Genomic DNA, 21,204 nt, shown 5'->3' on the forward strand with positions numbered 1-21,204 from the left:
CCATAATAATAAGGCTTGTCTTCGAGTCCGAAATTATGGAGGAATGCAGTATTTCCCGTGGCTGCGCAGCCCCAGCTGTGACCTACATATTTTGCCACACCACGGTAAGCATAACTATTGTCCGCAGGTGGTCGATTTAGATTTTCTTTTCGCCGTCTGCGTTTGTCCTCGGCAGCAGAATTTCTTTTGGTCTAAAATGTGTATCTCGCGGCCTTCGTTAGTGACCTCCAGCTGTCTCGTTCGGAGGCCGCATACAACCAGGTGCTCTCTTCTATGTCAGCCAAGGAAAGTTGACGCCTAAGCTGGTCTTTGAAGCGCCTCTGTTACGTCGACCACCTTTTACTCACCAAAAAAAGACTGCCTTTGGCATACGTTCGTCTACCATACGGAATACCTGCCCTACCCAGTGCAATTGTCGGACCATAAGAAGTCCCTCTATACTGTCCATACCGGCGTTGGCAAGGACATCGCTGTTTGTAGTGCGGTCCTGCCACCGTATGTCCATGATGGAGCGCAAGCATCTTTGGTGAAAGCACTCAAGAAGTCTTAGTTGTTTTCTGTAAAGTGTCCATGTATCAGTGCCATAATGAATATATTAATTGCAATATTAAATGTCAGAAAGTAACCATTTTAGAAGTTACACTGTAAAGACTTTCTTCCAAGCCTATAATAGTCCAATCGTTTTACGCGAAAGAAGCAATGTAAAACGTTAAGACGTGAGCTGTGGTTTTCTATAGGCCTACTGTTGGGGGGACTTTCTATTCTAATCACCATGTACAATTACATTTAGAACTGACAGAACGAAAAAGCAACTCTTCGGATTGATAGTCTTTACCCGATCGTTCATTTTCGTAATTACAACAATATTAACAAAATGATTTCGGGTATATATCCTTCCTTAACAAATTATTCATCCGAGCGAGGCTCGGTCACCTGATATTAGGATTTAAGTATTTCATCAGCTCTGTGTTGATTTTGGTCAGATCCCTTTTTTTTTTTGACATCTCTCTAGCGTCGTACTGCTCTCTCACCTAAGAACATGAGTGTAGCAGCAGCGCCCCCCTCCCCAAATGAAATTAAGAATATATACTAGACATATATTACCCGCGGGTCTTAATTTGAGTATCACTGTCGATATAATCACTCTGAGTGTTTTGTAAACAATTAAACGAAATAATAATGTTATAAGTAAAGCGAATGCGGAATGCGTGATTGTAAAATAGTATGAACGGAGCTATCAAAATAGCTAATCGATTTAAATCCATTTTTGCAAATAAAAACATTTGCTTGTAGGCCTACATAAATTTGATTAAAATTTGAAATGAATAGTCTTAATTTTGAATGTGCTAAAGTATAAAGTAGATCTTGAGTTAGAGATAGATCTAGATCTAGACTAATCTAGAGTTAAATATTGGCTTGGATAGAGTTCGTTCTGCGCGTCGTGAAGGCTTCGCTTTGCGCATGCGTGTTCTTTTTATTAGATGTACGCGATTCATGAATGGAACTATCAAAATATATCTCAACACGGCTTCGCAGCTATAGCGAACGAATGTATGAAAAATGCTTTAGAAAAACAAATTTGAATGTTAATTTGATTAAAATATGAAATAAATGGACTATAATTAGTATTTTCATGTGTTAAAGTTTAAAATATCTTTTCGAAGAGAATCTCTATCATCTTAGAGTTGAATTAGAGTCTTAGACCCAGGATTAGAGAGATGTGTAACATTTCGATATTGTCTAATGAAAGAATGTACGTCAGGAATTCTAAATTCGCAGATATAAGGAACGAATTTATGTAAAAATGCTTTGAAGGTTAATTTTATTAATAATAATCAATTGACTATTTATTGTATTTTCATGTGTTAAAGTAAAAAACTATCTGGGCAAAGTGTAGTTTTGAAAATTAGATCTAGATCTAGATCCTTTCAACTTATACATGGTAAACATGGCCTAGATCGATGAAATTATATTACTTTCGTAGAGTTTTTTTATTGAGGGTCTTAAGTTTGTTTTATCAAGATTGGTCAAACGGTTTTGATTTCTATGCGGGACATACATACATACATACATACATACATACGCCTTACTTTCTACTTTATAGTATAGAAATACATACAGGGCTTTTTTGTGACGGTACGCACCGGTACGGTAATATAATTTTTAGTAGTTAAAAGTTATATATATATATATATATATATATATATATATATATATATATATATATATATATATATATATATATATATAAGCGCGTCTTGGAAAATGGTAAATTGACCTAGTCTACAACGCCTGTGTTGTGAGCACTCTCCTTTATGGCAGTGAAAGCTGGTCAACATACATGTACCAAGAGCATAGATTGAATAGTTTCCACTTGCGCTGCCTGAGAGGCATAATGGGCATCTCTTGGAGGGACCATGTCTCCAATCAGTTTTGTTTGAGATTGGCCAATATGAAGAGCATGTATGCTCTCCTGACACAAAGAAGATTACGCTGGCTCGGACATGTCACCCGCATGCCAGATGGTAGAATCCCGAAAGATATCTTATATGCTGAGCTTGTGGAAGGAGTCAGACCCAAGGGCCGCCCAAGACTAACATATAGAGATGTCTGCAAGCGAGACATGAGAGCCACAGGCATCAGCGAAAGTATGTGGGAAAACATAACAAAGACCGGAGTGCATGGAGACAGACTGTGCGTGCTGGGACAACCCTCGCTGAGAACAAAAGAATTGAAGCGGCCTTAAGAGGGAAAAAAAGAAGGCTGCCCTGTCCGCTAGCCCTGAATCAGAGGCATACACATGTATGAATTGTGGAAAAGTCTGCCGCTCTAGAATTGGCTTGATTAGCCACACCAGATTCTGCCCCGCCTCAAGATGAAACCAAAACTAGTGACTCATTTGGGCGCATCCATTACCTTTCGAGACAGAAGGAGCCACACACACACACACATACATGCATATCTCTCTCTCTCTCTCTCTCTCTCTCTCTCTCTATATATATATATATATATATATATATATATATATATATATATATATATATATATGGCGGGGGGGGGGGCAAATCCTGGCCCAAGAATATTCTCTTTTTTTTTTCCTTCCACCCTCAACACAAAATAATGAACTTATATCTTGATTTAATTTTGGTCTTATAAATTTTTACACATAAACCACGTATTTAGTCAAGGTCGTCTTTATATGACAAAACAAGAAAAACATAAAAATACTTTTAAAAAAACAAAGCTTATATTATAAACTAGTTTGGATCAGTCATGCAATTAAATTTGTAATGGATCTAAACTAACAATAAAAAATAATTTATAAAACTAAATAATTAACAAGATTACAAAGAGAGTTTGTGCTATCACACAAACTCAGAGGCGGCCCCCATCGAAGTCACCAATGGACCAGAAATATTTAAGCCATAGTCTTGTTTTAATGATTTAAATTAATAAAATTGTAAAAAAAAAATCATTTGCCGTTTTTGTTTTCACATAAAAGCAAACAGGACAAACGAACACTTCGTCTTTGATAAGACTCTTCTAACTCTTCTGGAATAAGTAGAGTAGAGATCCAACTGATCACCTAAAAACAGAATGGAAACCTCTCAGACAGTGTCTGTGGCACCTGGTGCGGTACTATGTGTGTCATCCCTTCCCATCAACTTTCTTCATATATGTTCCAATAAACACTATTGCTAGTTAGTTCTTTTGTTGAACAAATAGAGTGAGCTGATTACCAACTATTATTGATTTTTACTCAAATGTAAAATGAGTGTCAATTCTATCATAAAGTCCTACTGTTTATGACATTTATTCAAATGTTATTGCGAATTTTACAGTGATATTTAATTAAAATTAGAAACAGACTTAACATCACCTAAACAGGTTTCTTAAGCGTGCATAAAATAGTCAAAGTTATTAAAACTTTTTTTTCGGGGGAGGGGGGAGTATAATGCAGTAGTGCATATATGACAGGCAGTACAAAACCACCTCTTTCTGCCATAATAACGTGGATCTGTTGGAATATAGAAGGGGAGATTCTGAATGTCCCATCCAAATAAAGCTTTTTCATGTGACTGCTCCAACTGCCATTTGATTCTCTACCGAATAGTGAAATTCTTTTATTGTCCTTTTCTCCTTTTCTAAACTAGGTCTAGACCTAGAATCTAAACTAGGTCTAGATCTCAAATCTAGACTAGGTCTAAATCAAGATCCAGGCTATATCTAGAATCTAGACTAGAATCTAGACTAGACCTAGACTCTAGATACATAATCTAGATCTAGAATAGAATTCGTATGCCTTTAAATCTCAAAATTACTAGACCTAGAGTTAGGCTAATATTATGATCAGGATTAGATCTAGTAGATCTACTACTGGATAATAATGCACTATGCTGTTCGCATCACATTCACTACTTAATGTGATACTGTTGTTTAAATAATAAATAAATCTGCACGCCTAAACTGTAAGAACATAAACTATTTCCTTAATAATTTATAGATGTAAATTTTGTTCATATTGTTTAATACGTTTAAATCTAAATCTATATCTACATCTGGCCTCTATTGAGTCTTAGATTGTTGTCACGTGTATCATGAATATATGCCAATACTACGCGCTATAAAAGTAGTTTTTTTTAACTTTCAACTAAAACGAAGTTCGTATTAAAATTATTTTTAAAAACAACATTTGAATCAGTATTATCTATTCAATGAGTTTATTAATAAATGGAAAATATCTTTTATATTTTGTAATGATCCATTGATACTTTTTCCATTATGAAATTAGATGCAAATTTTTTGTACCAATGCGCCAATCTATGAATAAAGCTTGATTTATTAATTAAGAAGTCTCTGACCTATTTAGAAGACTTACCTCCCCTAAAGTTTTTCATTTAAAAGTGGTGCATTTTTATTTTTAAAAATCTGCTTGAAAAGATAATTTAAAAAATTAGATGGTTCACTTTCGGAAAAAAAAAGTAGCCGTTGCATCAGAACTTTGAATGATCTAAAGTATCATGATGTCCGATTTTCATTTTCTCTTCTAGTTCCTGAGATCTAAACGGGACGGACAGACAGACGGGTGGACAGACAGGCCACACAAAACTAATAGCGTCTTTTTCCCTTTCGGGGGCCGCTAAAAAAGCTAACGACCTGAATTTGAATTTGTGGACTAAAGCCTTCTAAGATTTTCAAACCAACGCGGTAACCACTGTTATGACACGACTAAGAATTAATTATTTTATTCGGAAATAGTAGAAGTTTTGACTTAGAGACAATGATGTGACTAGTAAGACCAAGGATACGGTTTAAACAGATCGAAATATCAGCCGACGTAAATAGTCTACTTCCAGGACACCTTAGAGATAAGAAGCCTTTTAGGAACGTACTAGTCGACCCGTGGCGTAGCATACGCCGCTATTTTGTATAGCCGGCATTAGGCCACTGCAACCTATGCGACTGCATTGTCCCGCACTTTAGTAGGCCCCACGCTAAACCTAGTTGTAAATTATTAAATTAAACCATTTTATAACTAAAAACAGGAGCTTCTAGAAATCTCCTGAAATTGCAAAATATACGAAAACGTTCTGGAAATATTCGGAGATTTTTAAAATATTTTGAAAACTCATAAAAATTTTATGAAATATAGAAAAAAAAAGTCTTTTTGGGGTGTCATTCAATATGGAAAACGCCAATCCTACGCGTGATTAAAAAAAACGGGGCATTATGCAATCGTAATTGTAGAATCTGGTGAAAGAAGCTTTTCGCGACTCAAACTAATGAAGAATTACTTGAGGTCAACAATTCTCAAAGATAGATTGAAACATTTGGTAATTCTTGCTACTGAGCGTGATCTATGTAGGAAACAGAATTTTTATGTTATACTGTATGACTTCGCTACACGCAAGACTCGTTAAGTAATTCTGTATATAGTACAGAATGAATAAAATGCAAAGACGAATTTATTTTCTAATACAAACTCTTAATATTTTCACTTATTATCAGTATCCCTACCCAAACTGGCATAGGCGCCGCAATGGTGAAGTCCGGCCCTGCTATTTAGTGACGGGCGAATACAGAGAAAATTACTTGTTTCCCCCCTTCCCCCTCTTTACTATGGGTAACTCTAGTCCTAATTACAGAAATAAACGAGTTAACTTTCCATGACCTTTGGTGGTGTCAGGCATGGTTGGGCCTTGAAGAGAATTATGTATATAGAAGATAAGAGTTTGTTGACATTCGACAGTTCTCTATATTGCTATTAAACTTATCAGCGTCGACTATCTTATATTAATTGTTCAACCTTTCGCCGGTGTTAGTGGATTACGTTGAGTTTTACCTCCGTTTGGTTTGGTTCTGGTTTAATTAGACACCGCGGAAGCGCCTAACATCACTCTGCTAGCGAAAAGTCTGTGAACATGGAAGATTGTATAATTATCTATTGTTTCTATTTCATGTTTGTTTTCTCTAACCCTGAGACAGAAGCCTTAAATATAGGGGACTATTTCAGCTTATACCTACTTGGTTGATTTTTTTTATTGATTCTTGTGTTGTCACGTGTTACGTCGTAGCACAGCATGGTGTGAATGACAAATGGTGCGAAAGTGGTTATTGCATGGAAGAGAGGTTAAATAGAGGAAGCCGGAAAATATGGACATGAAGAGAGTTGACAATATTATGATGACATTATTTGTAAGAATATTAAAATGTTTCTAAATTAGAACTTGAGAGTGTCTTCTTATTTTGAAGAGTCTTGTGTCTTAACATCGGGTAAAAGAAATTATTGTGCAAAATTTATGCTAGATCTGAGATTGGGTGTCGGAGAAATAACGTGTACAAACTTTTGGCCAGACAGACATACAGACAGGATGTGTTCATATGAGCTTTGTAAAAATATTTTAGACAATGTCCATAAAAGCATGTTTCGCTTCAAGTACGCACAAAAAAGCTTAAACAGTGCAAAAAAAAAACGGAATAAAGTTTATTCTAGTACTTTTTTATTTGTCGACTTTAAAAACCATATTGTATGTAAACTGCGAATAAAAAATTGCATTTCGTAAATTGAACCGCTGCAGTTTCGATCCTAAAAGGTGCTTAGTTGTCCGAGGAACACAGAAAATATTAACCGGTTAAAACTTATTTTTTCGTTCAGACAAGTAGTATAATTAGTGATATGTCACTATATAAATTGATCGTCTTTTTCTGCACATTTGAAACTTGTGGTTTTTCTTTTTGCAGAAATTCCATGTGGTTCCTATTGCTGGACATTTTCCCTTTTCGTGGTTCTTGCCGCATTTACTGCATAACATTTCTGAGTTTCTGCTTGAGTACATTGTGTGACTGTCTCTTGATTGCTAGAACTTTTAGGCCTCTAAACATTTTCACTTGGCTTTACGGACATCTAATATTGTTGTCCAATTTCTATAGCCTTGCTAAGGGTCAAGTTCTGTCCCTGATCTTACTTACTTAGACTTAGACTTAGGTTCTCCCGCGCCGTTCGGCGCATTGGGCGGCAAGCTGTCTCCATAATGATCTGTCACTGGCAATGTCTGAAGCCTCCTCCCACCTGGTGTTCACTGTTCTGAGGTCCTCCATGAAGGTGTGTCGCCAAGTTATACGAGGACGTCCCTGTTTGCGCTTTCCTCGTTTTGGCTTCCATGTTATCGCAACTCTTGGTGTGCGTAATTCATTTTGACGTAGAACATGTCCCGCAAACCTCATGCGACGCTCAGTCACAACCTCACTAAGTGTTCGACTCCCAGTTCGGCATAGGATTTCCTTGTTTGAGATCCGGTCTGTGTAACTGACTCCCAAAATCCGTCTCAGCCATCTCTGTTGAGCCACATTTAGTCTTTTCTCAATTTTGACAGATGACTTCCACGTCTCACATGCATATGTAGCAGTTGGAATGACGATTGTGTTGTCCCTGATCAAGTAGTCTTTATTGTACCTTCTCGTGTATGACTGCACTAATGATCAAATCAATAAGTATATCATCTGGATCATCATACTCACTCCCTAATGAGAAGCTTTAGGTCTTTAACAAAGTTATCAAAACTTTCTCCTTCGTCCTGCTTTCTCTGATGTGCTCTAAATCTAGACACTCTTTTATTTTGTCTTGGCCTTATGTAGTCTTCTATTTTCTTTAATAGCAATTGCGGATCTCCCCCTTCACTATCAGTAATATTTATAGTTTTGTAAACTTCTCGGCCCTGTTGACCTATTCACATTCCCATGTTTACTATCGGCACCAGCTAACGGTCCTTTGAAACAAAATCTCACCTGCTGTTGAAACCTTAAAAACTCTTGATATAGATCTTTAGCATTCCAATTCAAGATTGGTTGATCAAAATAAAAAGAAGTCATTATTAGATTAATAAAAACCTTTGTCTGGACAGCTTTTTAAGTTTTACTCTGACGCCATGTAGAATATTTGTGTTACACAAATAACAAACTAGTGTTTAAGAGGGAAGACATATTAGGAACGCATTTATTACGTAAACACATGCGGTGTTGCACAGACTCGCTAGTGTGCAAATGTACATACAATATCATTATGTTACAAACGGCAAGTGGGAGAATTAGTGAATGAATAAATGAGTGGTCAGGACCAAGAATTTAAATTGTAGAAAACTGATGCTTGATGCTTGTGATGCGCACTAGCGCACTGTTCAACATTAGTGATACAAACACGATTACAAATACTGGCATGATTACAAGCACGGGTAACACAGAAGTTCACTTAACGATTACTCCACTAAGCTTATATTAAGTGTAATGGTATCAATTAGTATGTATCAGTCGTGTAATTAAATTTGTAATAGACCTAGAATAAAAAATAATAAATCTTTGCGATTAGAAATATTTTGAACAAATGTTTGTGTTTAGTGCACTTTCATACTTTTAGCTTTCTTATTACGCTCTGATGCTATCACTTGTCTGTAATAGTAGGGAAAAGGAGGGTGATGAAGGGGGTATCTTGTGAATGTTACCGTGATCGCTTTTAAATGATTTATTTAAAAAAAAAAACGTGTTCAGGACTCAAGCCTCCTTAATGGGACTAATTCAACTTATACCACCACATCTGTCAAGTACAATTTCTTTCCCCTTTTCGATACTAAACAAAATAATTAATTACCAATAGTTAATTGACTAATTTATATATAGGCTATATATATTCTTGTTTTGTCAGGTAAAAGGAATAATTGTTCAAAATTCAAATGCGGCTGGCTCATGCAGGGTTGTGTGTCGTGAGGATTTTACTAGTAGCACCGAGTGTTAGGAAAAGTTTAGACAATATGTAGATTCAGGCACCAAGGTTTGGAAGAGAAATAATTGAAGCACTATAAGAAGAGAAGAGACTGGCAAAAACCAGCGACTTAATGACTTACTGATTTATGAATACGTTCTCGAAGTAAAAATTAAGATTGCAAAGGAATTGTAAAGAGGACTCTTCTAGGAGAATAGCTGTGGGGGACATCTACACTCAATAAATGCTCAATAAATGACGAAGAAAACATCTCTACCCGATGGGAGAAATTAAGAGATGTAATATTTATAGCCATTTATAGCTCAGCACTTACTGCTTTTGGACCTTAAAAACGTAGCAATGTCGAAATGTTTGTGGCGAGTCTTACAAAGATGGAAATTTGCATCAAGAGAGAACAAGATCTGCACAACTCAGCGCAAGGCAAACCTAGTCCAAATCTCAAAAGGCTTTTTAAATAGCCAATAGAGAGGCAAAACAAATTGCCGAACAATGTACAAATAACTTCTGGAGGGATACCTGCAATAAAATATTAAAAATTCTGTCCTTACCTGGAGGAAGCATCAATAAGACACTAGAAAGAAGTTAGATAAGTCAACCAAAAACGATAGGGACACTCAGTAGTAACAGTCAAAGTCAAGTGATGAGTTTATTAAACCATTTTTCCCGCTGTCGCTTGCCCCCTGTTTTTTTTTTCTGTAATTAAATCGTTTTAAATATAAATATACTTAAAATTACAAATTCTTCTACATTATTGAATGTCTCCTGTCTGTCTGTCTCCCGAACCTTAAATTTACCCTGGTCTATGGTAAACAATATCAAATGTGTTTAAATTAATTAATTTAGCTAAATCACCCGGTGTCACAAAGTATTTACTTAGTAGCTAGTTTTATTAATTAATGAGAGATAACAAGAATTTGTCTAGAAGCACTTAAATCTGTTGCAGATCTATACAAAATTGATTTTAAACTAGGTTTTAACATGTATTTTGAATCGTCCTGCAATATTTTTTAAGCATTAGTTAGATTAAAATCTTGTTTGGGAGACACTTGTAGAGTTTGATTTTACATTTCTAGAGAATCTATTTCAGTTATCAAATCCAACAAAATCCATAATTTGCCTAGTTGTTGTTTTTTTTACAGATGTGTTCAAAGTAAAAAATATATAATAGCATGTCCTCCAGGCTTGACGAATCATACATTGATCATTTATTGCAAGCTTGCTCAAGAGTGTTGGCATAAAAAGGTATACTATTGTTAATTATTAAAAATGAATTCAATATTTACATCATCATCATCATCATCATCAAACTCTATTTGAGTGAGGGCTTGAGAGGCTTAAATCCTCTCTTGCAAAAGCCCTGGACAGAAAGCCTGCTGTCTTGCGTAGTGCGTACACGTCACCATACAGGTCGAGAATTTTTGGTTTCCCAGACTTGTCGAGGCGGAGATCAGCAAGTCTGGGGCAGTCAAACAGAATATGAGGCACTGTTTCCTCTTCTTCCCCGCAGCGGGGGCACCGTGAATCGAAATTTGGCCATAGACGTGAGAAATATGAGCCAACAGGACAGTGGCCTGTCCTGCACTGTGCTATAAATAGCTAGCTCAGGCCTGGACAGCCTCCACCACGGGGAAGTGCGGTCAGGGCACCTCATGCTCTCCCAGAATCCACAGGCTTTTTGGGACTTGTCCCATCACTCAAACCACTTTTCAATTTCTGTTTTATGAATTATAGCCAGGGCATGATGAAAACTTACAGCCTGTTCAGTTGGTGGGCCAAGGAGTCTGCAATAGTGTTGCCACTCACACATGTGTGACTTGGTACCCTCTGCATTATTACAGGTGTGCCATAGCGTTGCTTTATGTTGTGTGAGGCCATGATGACAGTGTCAATATTGGGGGCCATGGTCCGTGGCTTTGCAAAGCCTGTAGTACAGATTTTGAGTGAGTGACCACAACAATCTGTTGCCCTCAAATGTCCCTCGCCGAGTTGAGAGTCAATGACCTTTAAGGCTTCACAGACTGATATGGTCTCCGCATCAAAACTGCAAACACTACCACATGGTCCAAAGATTTTTACCGAGTAAGAGTAAGAGAAAGTCGATGTAGGCTCCAAAGCATGCTCTTCCAGAATCTATCAATACCGACCCATCAGTATATGCAAAAATAGCACTGGGCTTAAAGGCATTAGTGGTCTCCAGTGCTAGAATTTGAAGGTCGTTAGATGAACGACTTAGCATAGTGGCATTAAAGTCTACTAGTTTCACTCGTATGTCTGGGGTCGTTGGCGAAGGGTATGTGTGGTGAAATAGTTACTATTTGTTTATGTTTGTGTAACGTCGTGAGAATGTGTTCACAACATTGATCTAGTGTGCTACTGTCCAATTCTCTTTCGCCAGTTCATGTGTCGTTCTAGTTTAATAAAGCCTTGTTTTAGGTTACTCTTCAGTGTTCCTTTATTTCTTATTACAATTTATTAAACTAGAAATTTTCAATTCCATGGATCTATGTGCCTCACGTATCTTTTTTGGATTTTCGTTCAACACTATTCTCAGTCTGTAAGTAAAAGTAATTATACAAATGGAACGGCTATTTAGGCCAAAAGAGCTAGACATAGAGCCTAGCTCGCCATCGGCTGCCGAGAAGTGGCTGCACTGGCTCAGAACATTTGAGAATTTCATCTCCTCAGTCTCTCACTGTGAGATTGACAAAAAGAAATTACTGGAAAACTACGTTTCTTCGAGCGTATTTCAGTACATAAGTGAGTGTACCACGTTCGAAGAATCAATCAAAGTTCTACAAAATGTCTACGTGAAGCCTAAAAGCGAAATTTTTGCACGGCACATGATAACTCTTTGTCGACAAGAGAACGGACAAACCGTTGACTCCTTCCTACTTAAGCTTAAAAGTATGGCCAAAGACTGTGACTTCAAAGCTGTCACCGCTGAAGAACACAGAGATATCTTCGTAAGAGACGCCTTCATTACTGGACTGGCTTCAAACAGCATAAGGCTGCGACTCTTAGAGAAATCTACTTTAACTCTACAGTGCGCCGATGAAGAGGCAAGACAACTTGAATATGCCCATAACCATGCCATGGCGTATAACATCTGCTCTGAAACTCCCTGTGGAGCTAGCGCCGACGAGGAGAGCCTTTCTCCAACGACAAAAGTAGAACACGAGGTGAGTGTGGCGACTAGTAAAAGATGTTTCTTTTGTGGAAACAGCCCACATCAACGCTTTAGATGTCCGGCCCGCGACGCTACATGCAACTTGTGCGGTAAGAGGGGCCATTTCCAGAAAGTCTGTAGATCGACCAGACAGACACTCAAATCTATAACCTCAGCCATAGTGAAAGCAGATGATGAGACGTCTCGGACTACAACCGTTGGATCTTCCTGGGCATCGACACCAGCGTCCGGTCTTACTAAATCTACTATTTCAATACTCGTCAATGGAGTACCATTGAAGGCTCTCGTAGATACGGGGAGCAGTGAAAGCTATATATCTTCTTCAATTGCTAAAAGGTACGGATGGAAATTAGAAACGTCCAGAAACAGAATCTACATGGCCTCTACACATCTTTCTCGCACTACTCACGGCCATATTTTCGCAAAAATAAAGTACAAAGATGAACAATACGAAAGTGTTAAGCTCTCACTACTAGATGGACTAGTATCTGATGTAATCTTAGGGCTAGATTTCATCAGCCAGCATGAAAAACTGATGATCCCATTTGAGGGAAAACGGAGCACTCTCCAGGTCTGTACGCTGAAAGCTGCACGAGTTGAAGCCCCTCGCCTCTTCGCTAATCTTGCTCCTAACTGCCACCCCATAGCCACTAAATCTAGAAAATATTCTATGCCTGACTCCAAATTCATTCAAAATGAAATCAAGAGACTCCTATCTGACAAAATTATTGAGCCTTCCACGTCCCCGTGGCGAGCCCAGATAATTGTAACAACTAATGAAAGGCACAAAAAGAGAATGGTTATCGACTATAGCCAAACCATCAATCGATTCACTTACCTCGACGCGTACCCCGTGCCAAAAGTTGATGAACTGGTGCAGGAAATATCTAAATACTCAATGTACAGTACATTTGACCTCAAAAGCGCTTACCACCAGATACCTATCAGGGATGATGAAAAGCAGTACACGGCGTTCGAGGCTGGCGGAAAGCTTTATCAGTTTTGCCGCATTCCTTTTGGAGTGACAAACGGAGTCGCTGCATTTCAAAGGACGATCAACACAATAATTGAGGAGGCAGGGCTACAGGACACGTTCGCTTACGTGGATAACGTTACCATCTGCGGACTTGACCCCAGTAGCCACGACCAGAATCTACAGAGATTTCTCAATGCCGCTAAAAAGTACGGTATCACCTTCAACAATGATAAAAGTGCTATTGCGACTAATAAAGTATGCCTCCTAGGCTACGAAATCTCACAAGGGCAATTAAGACCAGACCCCGAAAGATTTCAAGCATTGAGAAACCTACCTCCACCACAAGACATGAAATCACAAAAGCGGGTGATTGGACTACTGTCCTATTATTCTCAATGGATCCCAAATTTCTCCAACAAGATCCATTTATTGGTAAACAACAAAGCCTTTCCTCCCCCTGAACAAGTTCAAGAAGCTTTTAAACAGCTAAAACACGAACTTGAAAACGCTGCTGTGTCGACGATAGATTACAATCGACCTCTAACAGTCGAAACAGATGCCTCTGACATCGCGATTGCCGCCACTCTTAATCAAGAAGGCCGTCCTGTCGCCTTCTTTTCAAGAACACTCACGAATAGTGAACGCAGACACTCAGCAGTAGAAAAGGAAGCATACGCTATCGTAGAAGCCCTGAGAAAATGGCAACATTACCTTATCAGTAGACCCTTCACATTGGTTACAGATCAACGCTCAGTGTCTTTTATGTTTGACCAGCAGAACAAGGGCAAGATCAAAAACGAAAAGATACAAAGATGGCGACTGGAGCTTAGTTGTTTCCAATATGACGTCGTATATCGACCCGGGAAACAAAACGCTGCGGCGGATACCTTTTCAAGAAACCACTTTGCGTCAGCAATGACTGGAGAAGACCTCAAACTGTTACACAACAACCTCTGTCACCCAGGGGTCACGAGACTCCTCCATTTCGTTCGGACTAAGAACTTACCTTTTTCCTGCGAGGACGTCCGCAAAGTGGTAAACCAATGTAAAACTTGCGCTGAACTGAAGCCTAGATTCTTCAAACAGTTTTCAGGCACCCTCATCAAGGCTACTCAACCATTTCAGAGAGTAAGCATCGATTTTAAGGGGCCACTCCCATCTGCTACTCACAACAAATACTTATTAACAATGGTGGATGAGTACTCACGCTTCCCATTTGCCTACCCATGTCCCGATATGTCCTCATCTACTGTCATAAAGTGTTTAAATCAGCTGTTTTCCTTAGTTGGGATGCCAGAGTACGTCCATTCTGACAGAGGTACGGCCTTTATGTCGAGGGAGGTGCAATCCTTTCTGCACGAGAGGGGAATAGCTACAAGTAGAACAACCGCTTTTAATCCTTCATGCAACGGACAAATTGAACGACTAAACAAAACTCTATGGAACGCTGTTACTTTAGCACTGAAAGAACTCGATCTCCCGAACTCGAGATGGGAGCTTGTCTTGAACCAGGCCCTATACTCGATTAGATCATTACTATCTACGGCAACAAACGAAACTCCACACGAGAGAGTTTTCCGGTTCAACCGGAAATCCTCCTTCGGGATATCTATCCCCACTTGGCTATCTAGCCCAGGTCGAGTGTTGCTGAGAAGAGAGAACCGATCTTCAAAGTATGATCCTCTCACGGAGGAAGTCGACTTGCTGATGTGTAACCCCCAATATGCCGTCGTACGGTTGCCCAGCGGTAAAGAGGAGACGGTCTCTCTAAGACGCTTGGCTCCCACCCCCTCCCAATCCACAACAACAAGTGAACCTTCGTTCTTCCCTCAGGGTGAGGATAATGAATATCTTCCAGAAACTCAAAACACGGAAGTACCAGTAAACACCCCTACGGTGATACAAGAAAGGAAAGAACCCCTGGTATGCTCTGAGGACCTCCGAGCGCTTCCTCTTGAAAATACCCCAATTGACGCTCAGGAACTCGCTAGTGACTCCCAAACTGTAGAACAGGATAGTCAACCCCGTTACAACTTAAGAGAGAGAAGAACCAGACCGAACTATAGAGTCTAGAGTTGTTCCTCTATTGCACTACTTATGTTCTACATAAACTGGCATTGTTTATCTCTTGCTACTGATACTAGAGTTTACTTTTCACTTACTTACGTACATGTTTACTTACTACACTATTTGTTAATACTTAAAACAGAAACTATTAATTGTTTATAAGTCATACAACAGATACTGGTTTTTAGGTTTCTTTGTATCACCATTCACTATTGTTTACTAGAGAAATTAATATTTCGACACTATTTATTGATCTATTGATAATCTATTGTATTACAGGCACTGGCATTCTCTCTTCATTTATGCTATTGGCCTACTATATTATTATACTTGCTATTTTAATTCTAGGCGGGGTGAATGTGGTGAAATAGTTACTATTTGTTTATGTTTGTGTAACGTCGTGAGAATGTGTTCACAACATTGATCTAGTGTGCTACTGTCCAAGTCTCTTTCGCCAGTTCATGTGTCGTTCTAGTTTAATAAAGCCTTGTTTTAGGTTACTCTTCAGTGTTCCTTTATTTCTTATTACAGTATGAAAACGTTTATTTTTTGTCGGTTGGTGGAGAGGCCAGCTTTATCAGATAGTCTAGTGGCATGGTGCATAAAAGACTGCATCTGGATGCGTCTTCTGCATTTCCAACCATCTACTAATTTTCTAACTGGGAGATATTCATAAAGCCTTTTATACCGCTCAAAGCAGGTCAGTACTTACCTTTCCCTCCTAAGGTTTAGTGGACCTACATTAGCCATTAGTTCAGCGGCATTTACTGGGCTTGTCCTAAAGGTTCCACAGACAAATCTTAGTGCTTGGGACTGTATTTTATCAAGTTCTTCAAGAGCTGTCCTAAAGCCATAAATTTGCACATCTGTGATCGGACTGCTTCTAAATACAGTGATCGGAGCATGTCTGCTTGGACTCCCCACTTCGTGGATGCCAGCTTCCGCACAATGCAAAGTTTCCCTGAGGCCTTTCTTGCAACTTCCTGGATGTGATCACACATTTTTAGTTTGCGATCTTAAGTTACACCAAGGTACTTGGGTAGCTTTTCCATGCTGAGAGTCACTCCGTTAAGGGACAGCCGGAAAGGTTGCCCGAGCGTGAATAGAGAATAGACCGTCTTGGAGGTGTTTATTTCTAGCCTTCATTTTTGTGTGTATGAGCAGAGCGTACGGAGATCTTCTTGCAACACTTTTTTATAGAGGCTGCGCTCCTTCCGGATTTCCAAAGTACAATATCATCAGCTTATAGCAGCTTTTGGCATTTTAGCTAAACCGGTAGGTCATTTATGAAGGCCGTCAAAAGGACGCATGATAGATCGGAGCCTTGGGGGAGGCCGTGCTCGAGGGTCATTTCTTCTGAGACTTCTCCGTACATCCTTGTTCTTATTGTACGCTCTTGTAGGAAGTCTCTGATCCAGTAATATATCCGTCCCCGCACCCCCACGGCTAGTATCTTATGAAGCAAACCAGGTCGCCATACTTTATCAAATGCCTGTTTTAAGTCAATGAAGACTGCATATGTGCTTTCGGTCTTTTGGAATCCATCTGCTACGCTCTGCACAAAGATGTTGGCTTGGTCTATAGCGGACATTCCAGGCTTGAAACCAGCCTGCTTTGGAGCTATAAGACTGGCACTCTCAAGGTACCAAACCAGACGCTCGTTTACCATTTTCTTTCTTACACAAGATGTGAGTGAGATGTGCCTCTAGCCCTCAGGAGTGGAATCATCTTTTCCCTTTTTTGGTATAGGAATAATGGTGGCACGTTCCCAGGCCCTGGGCAGATGACCATCAGCCCAGGTTCTATTTACAAATGCCAAGAGCACGGCCCTTCCTTTCCCCCCTACATGCTTAAGCATTTCGGGGGTAATACCATCCGGCCCGGGAGCCTTTTTGAGCTATCATTTCTTTATGGCAGCATTAAGCTCACCTATCGAGAAGGTGGAGTTCATCGTTCCCTCAGCACTTTCGGTCTGTGGTTCCTTTCGGTCTTTTTTTTCATCAGCTTTGCGAGCTTTATCAATGGCTTTGGACATTGGGGACTTCTTGGCAGCCTTGTTGATCTTAGCAAAATATTTGTTCAACAAGATGGCAATTTTCTTCTTCGATGAAATGGTTACCCCACTGGGTGAAGATAATGGCGTTGCTGTTTTCGTACGTCCAGCATTTTCTAGATTTCTCAGAAGACTCCAGGCCTTAGAGCTATCCCTTAGGTCTAAATTTGCACATGTGTTGGTCCAACGTTCTCGTTTTTCCCTGTTAACAGACGTTTTGACTAGTAGACTGATTTCTGCCTGAGTGTTGGATTGTTTGGGTTCTTTTGGATCTTTTGGTGTGCCCTTTTCCGGGTCGTAACAAGTTTGTTGATTTACATAAATTTTAGATCTTTTATAGAATTTTATACAATAAAACAAAAATATTTGTTGCTTTTATGCTCAGATAATGAATGGTTATTATTTCTACTATATTATTATGGACGAAAAGAGGTTATAAACAAGATTACAAAGAGAGTTTGTTCTATCACACATCCTATCTATATATATATCAGTCATTCTGTCTGTCTATCTATCTATCACGAATCATTTAACCGAATAAAGAATCGTGGTACTATTATTAATAAAAAGTATTCCGAATGACGTCAAAGGAATTTTTTCCCCTTACGTTACTGGTTTTGTATGGATAAAAAAATGTCTTTGTCAACGCGAGATAATTGACGAGTGCTAATAAATATTTGCGCCTGAGTTCTTATTGCATTTCAACAATGTTTCCAATTAAAGCAAGCACCTCGTAAAATAACAAGTAGCGTGGTTCTAAAAAAAAATAGTTAAAACAAGCGATGAATCGAGGTACTTATTGTTAAGACGTGGGAGTGAACTAAAGAAAATAACTCACAGATTCTCAGGTTGCCGGTATCTGTCTGATTGAAGAAGCACAATCCAACTTTAATCTGTCAATACATTTCCAGATTCACCAACACAAATAAAAAAACAAGATTGCAAGGAAAGTTTGTGTTATCATACAAACTTAGAGGCGGCCCCCGTCGGAGTCGGATCCCTGTCGAATCCGCCTATTCGCAAGGAATATTCAAGACGTGATTTTGTTTTGATTGTCAAAAGTTATAATGTTTCAAAGACTCATTTGCCGTTGTAAATAGAAAAAATTTCTGTAAATGTTTTTACATGTTTCGAATGTTCCTTCAGAGTTAAGGATATTTTACGTCCTTATACGAACCTCCCGCTGGACGACGGGGGATGGCAGAGAGCAGGGTTTGAACCCGAGACCGTAGAGATAATCAGTCCAGCGCGCTAACCGCATGACCAGGCATTGCTGTTAACTTAATAAGAAACTAATAGCCTATTATTGATACAGAGATATATTACACATTACGGCATGACAACTACCGGATATGTACAATATGTGAGACGAGCGATGTTAGATAAAATTTGGTATTGATTTGTAAATGAAAAAAAAAAAGAAAGAACAGGTATCGAGTTTGTACTCCGGGAACGTCTGCTCGATGTCCCAGAGCAGTTACCAACAGTACTATTGGCATTTTTATTTAAATGGAACTAGAATGAGGATGTAGATCTACCTAAACTAAACTTCTGATTTAGCACTCTTAAGATCTATATCTACTAGATCTAGATCTAAAATGTAAATTTGGAATAAAGTAAAAATCTAGATCTAGTGTAAAAAAATCTTGTTCTAGTGTAAAAGAAATCTAGATATAGTGTAAAAAATCTAGATTAGCTCTAAATCTAGCTAGTATGACTTTTTTAAATACAAGAATATGACGAGGCATTAATAAACATAAATGCACCGAGTTCTTTTAACATTTGATTTCAAGAATTTATTCTATATGACGTCAAATGAAAAAAATCCACTACGTCAAAAGGCCTGGTTAGACTAAAAAATGTCTTTATAAATACGAGCAAGTTGTCGAGGGTTCATAGACATTGGTGCACTGAGTTATTTTAGCATTTCATTTAAAGAATTAAATACATATAACGTCAAAGGAAAAAAACTCCATTACGTCACAATGGGATATATATATATATATATATAAGGATTATAAGGATTAAAGCCGCATTTTGTCTGTCAGCCTGTCTGTCCGTCATGTTAATATCGAACAAAAAAAACTAAAAGCTATTGCAAATCTGATTTAACTTTAATTTTCCTTCCGAAACATCGCAATAGCTTTAAGTTTTTATAATAGATGTTCCGGATGTTTATATATATATATATATATATATATATATATATATATATATATATATATATATATATATATATATATATATATTAAATAAAGCAGAATGTTTGGCGTATGTATGTATGTATGTATGTATGTATGTATGTATGTATGTATGTATGTATGTATGTATGTATGTATGCATGTATGTATGTATGTATGCATGTATGTATATATGTATGTCCCCGTATAGAAATAAAAACCCTTTGACCAATCTTGATAAAACTTGGCAGAAATGTTCCTTGGGTACCAACTTAGACCGTAGTGTATGTATTGTGGACCAAAAACAAACTTAAGACACTCAAAAAAAAAGACCAACTCTATTACATGTATGGTATTTTATGGATCTAGGCCATGTTTACAATGTTGACATGAGAAAAGATCGAAAGGATTTAGATCTAGATCTAATTTTAAGAAATACACTTTGCGCAGATAGTTTTTTACTTTGACACATGAAAATACAAAAGAAGTTCCATTGATTTCATTATATAATAAAATTAACCTTCAAATTTGCGTTTCAAAAACATTTTTACATAGATTAGTTGCTTATATCTGTGACTGCAGATTTTCAGACGAGTATTCTTTTATTAACATAATCTTTCCTTTCCTAGATCTAAAACTTCTCTTCGTACAGATTGTTTTATACTTTAATACATGAACATACTAATTATCGTCCATTCATTTCATATTTTGATCAAATTAACATTCAAATTTGGTTTTCTATAGCATTTTAATACATTCGTTTACGAAAGCAGCGAAGCCGTGAGATAGGCCTAGATCTATATTCATTCATGAATCGCGTACTAAAAATTATTTCGTTTAATTGTTTACTTTATTATCCCATTCATTTAACGAATCGGGTAAACCCGTTTTTAATTGTTCTATTAATTTATCGCTCTTTTCGTTTTTAATAGATATGTATGTATCGGCTTCGGGTAAACCCATTTTCGCACAACTAATTTTATTTTCGTAGCGAAAAAGAAAAAAACTTGAAAGGATCATTAGCTACGTTTAACATACATCCAAATCCAATCCACTAGATTAGTAAACAAAAACTTAGACCCGCGGCTTGCGGGTAATGTCAGGCTAGTATATATATATTGAGAGAAAAAGTGAATTCCAATAAGTTACATTTTTGTGATGGTCTCGTATGAATATTAGATGTACCATAGCCTTGTGGAGAGATTATCATACCATACTTTGGTGTTAGGAAGTTGTTTTCCTTAAAAATCGGAACATAATTAGTGACGATATTAAGATTTTGTAACGTTTTAGCTAGAAAAATGAATGTAGCGTAAAAGAAAAGTGACATTTTACATAAATAGTGTTAAAATATTTTTCATTAAAAAATCCGGAACAACCGAGTTTCGTACACGAGAAGAGGATTATTTCTTTTATTTATTAGAAGAGGGATTTCAAACAGTTATTTTGTGTTAGTAGATTTTTCAT

At 37.9% G+C, this 21,204-nt stretch overlaps 1 protein-coding gene across 3 annotated transcripts in view; it reads left to right on the forward strand.

Moving 5' to 3' along the window:
* LOC106056023 (probable serine/threonine-protein kinase MARK-A) overlaps positions 1-21,204 on the forward strand; it is a 198,534-nt gene that overhangs the window by 45,089 nt on the left and 132,241 nt on the right. For all 3 annotated transcript variants that reach the window (XM_056019720.1, XM_056019719.1, XM_056019721.1), the window contains one exon: positions 10,414-10,516. In XM_056019720.1, coding sequence (XP_055875695.1) covers positions 10,414-10,516 — 103 coding nt within the window. The remainder of the gene's footprint in view (positions 1-10,413; positions 10,517-21,204) is intronic.

Source organism: Biomphalaria glabrata, chromosome 2, assembly GCF_947242115.1.
Source record: "Biomphalaria glabrata chromosome 2, xgBioGlab47.1, whole genome shotgun sequence".
NCBI lineage: Eukaryota > Metazoa > Mollusca > Gastropoda > Planorbidae > Biomphalaria > Biomphalaria glabrata.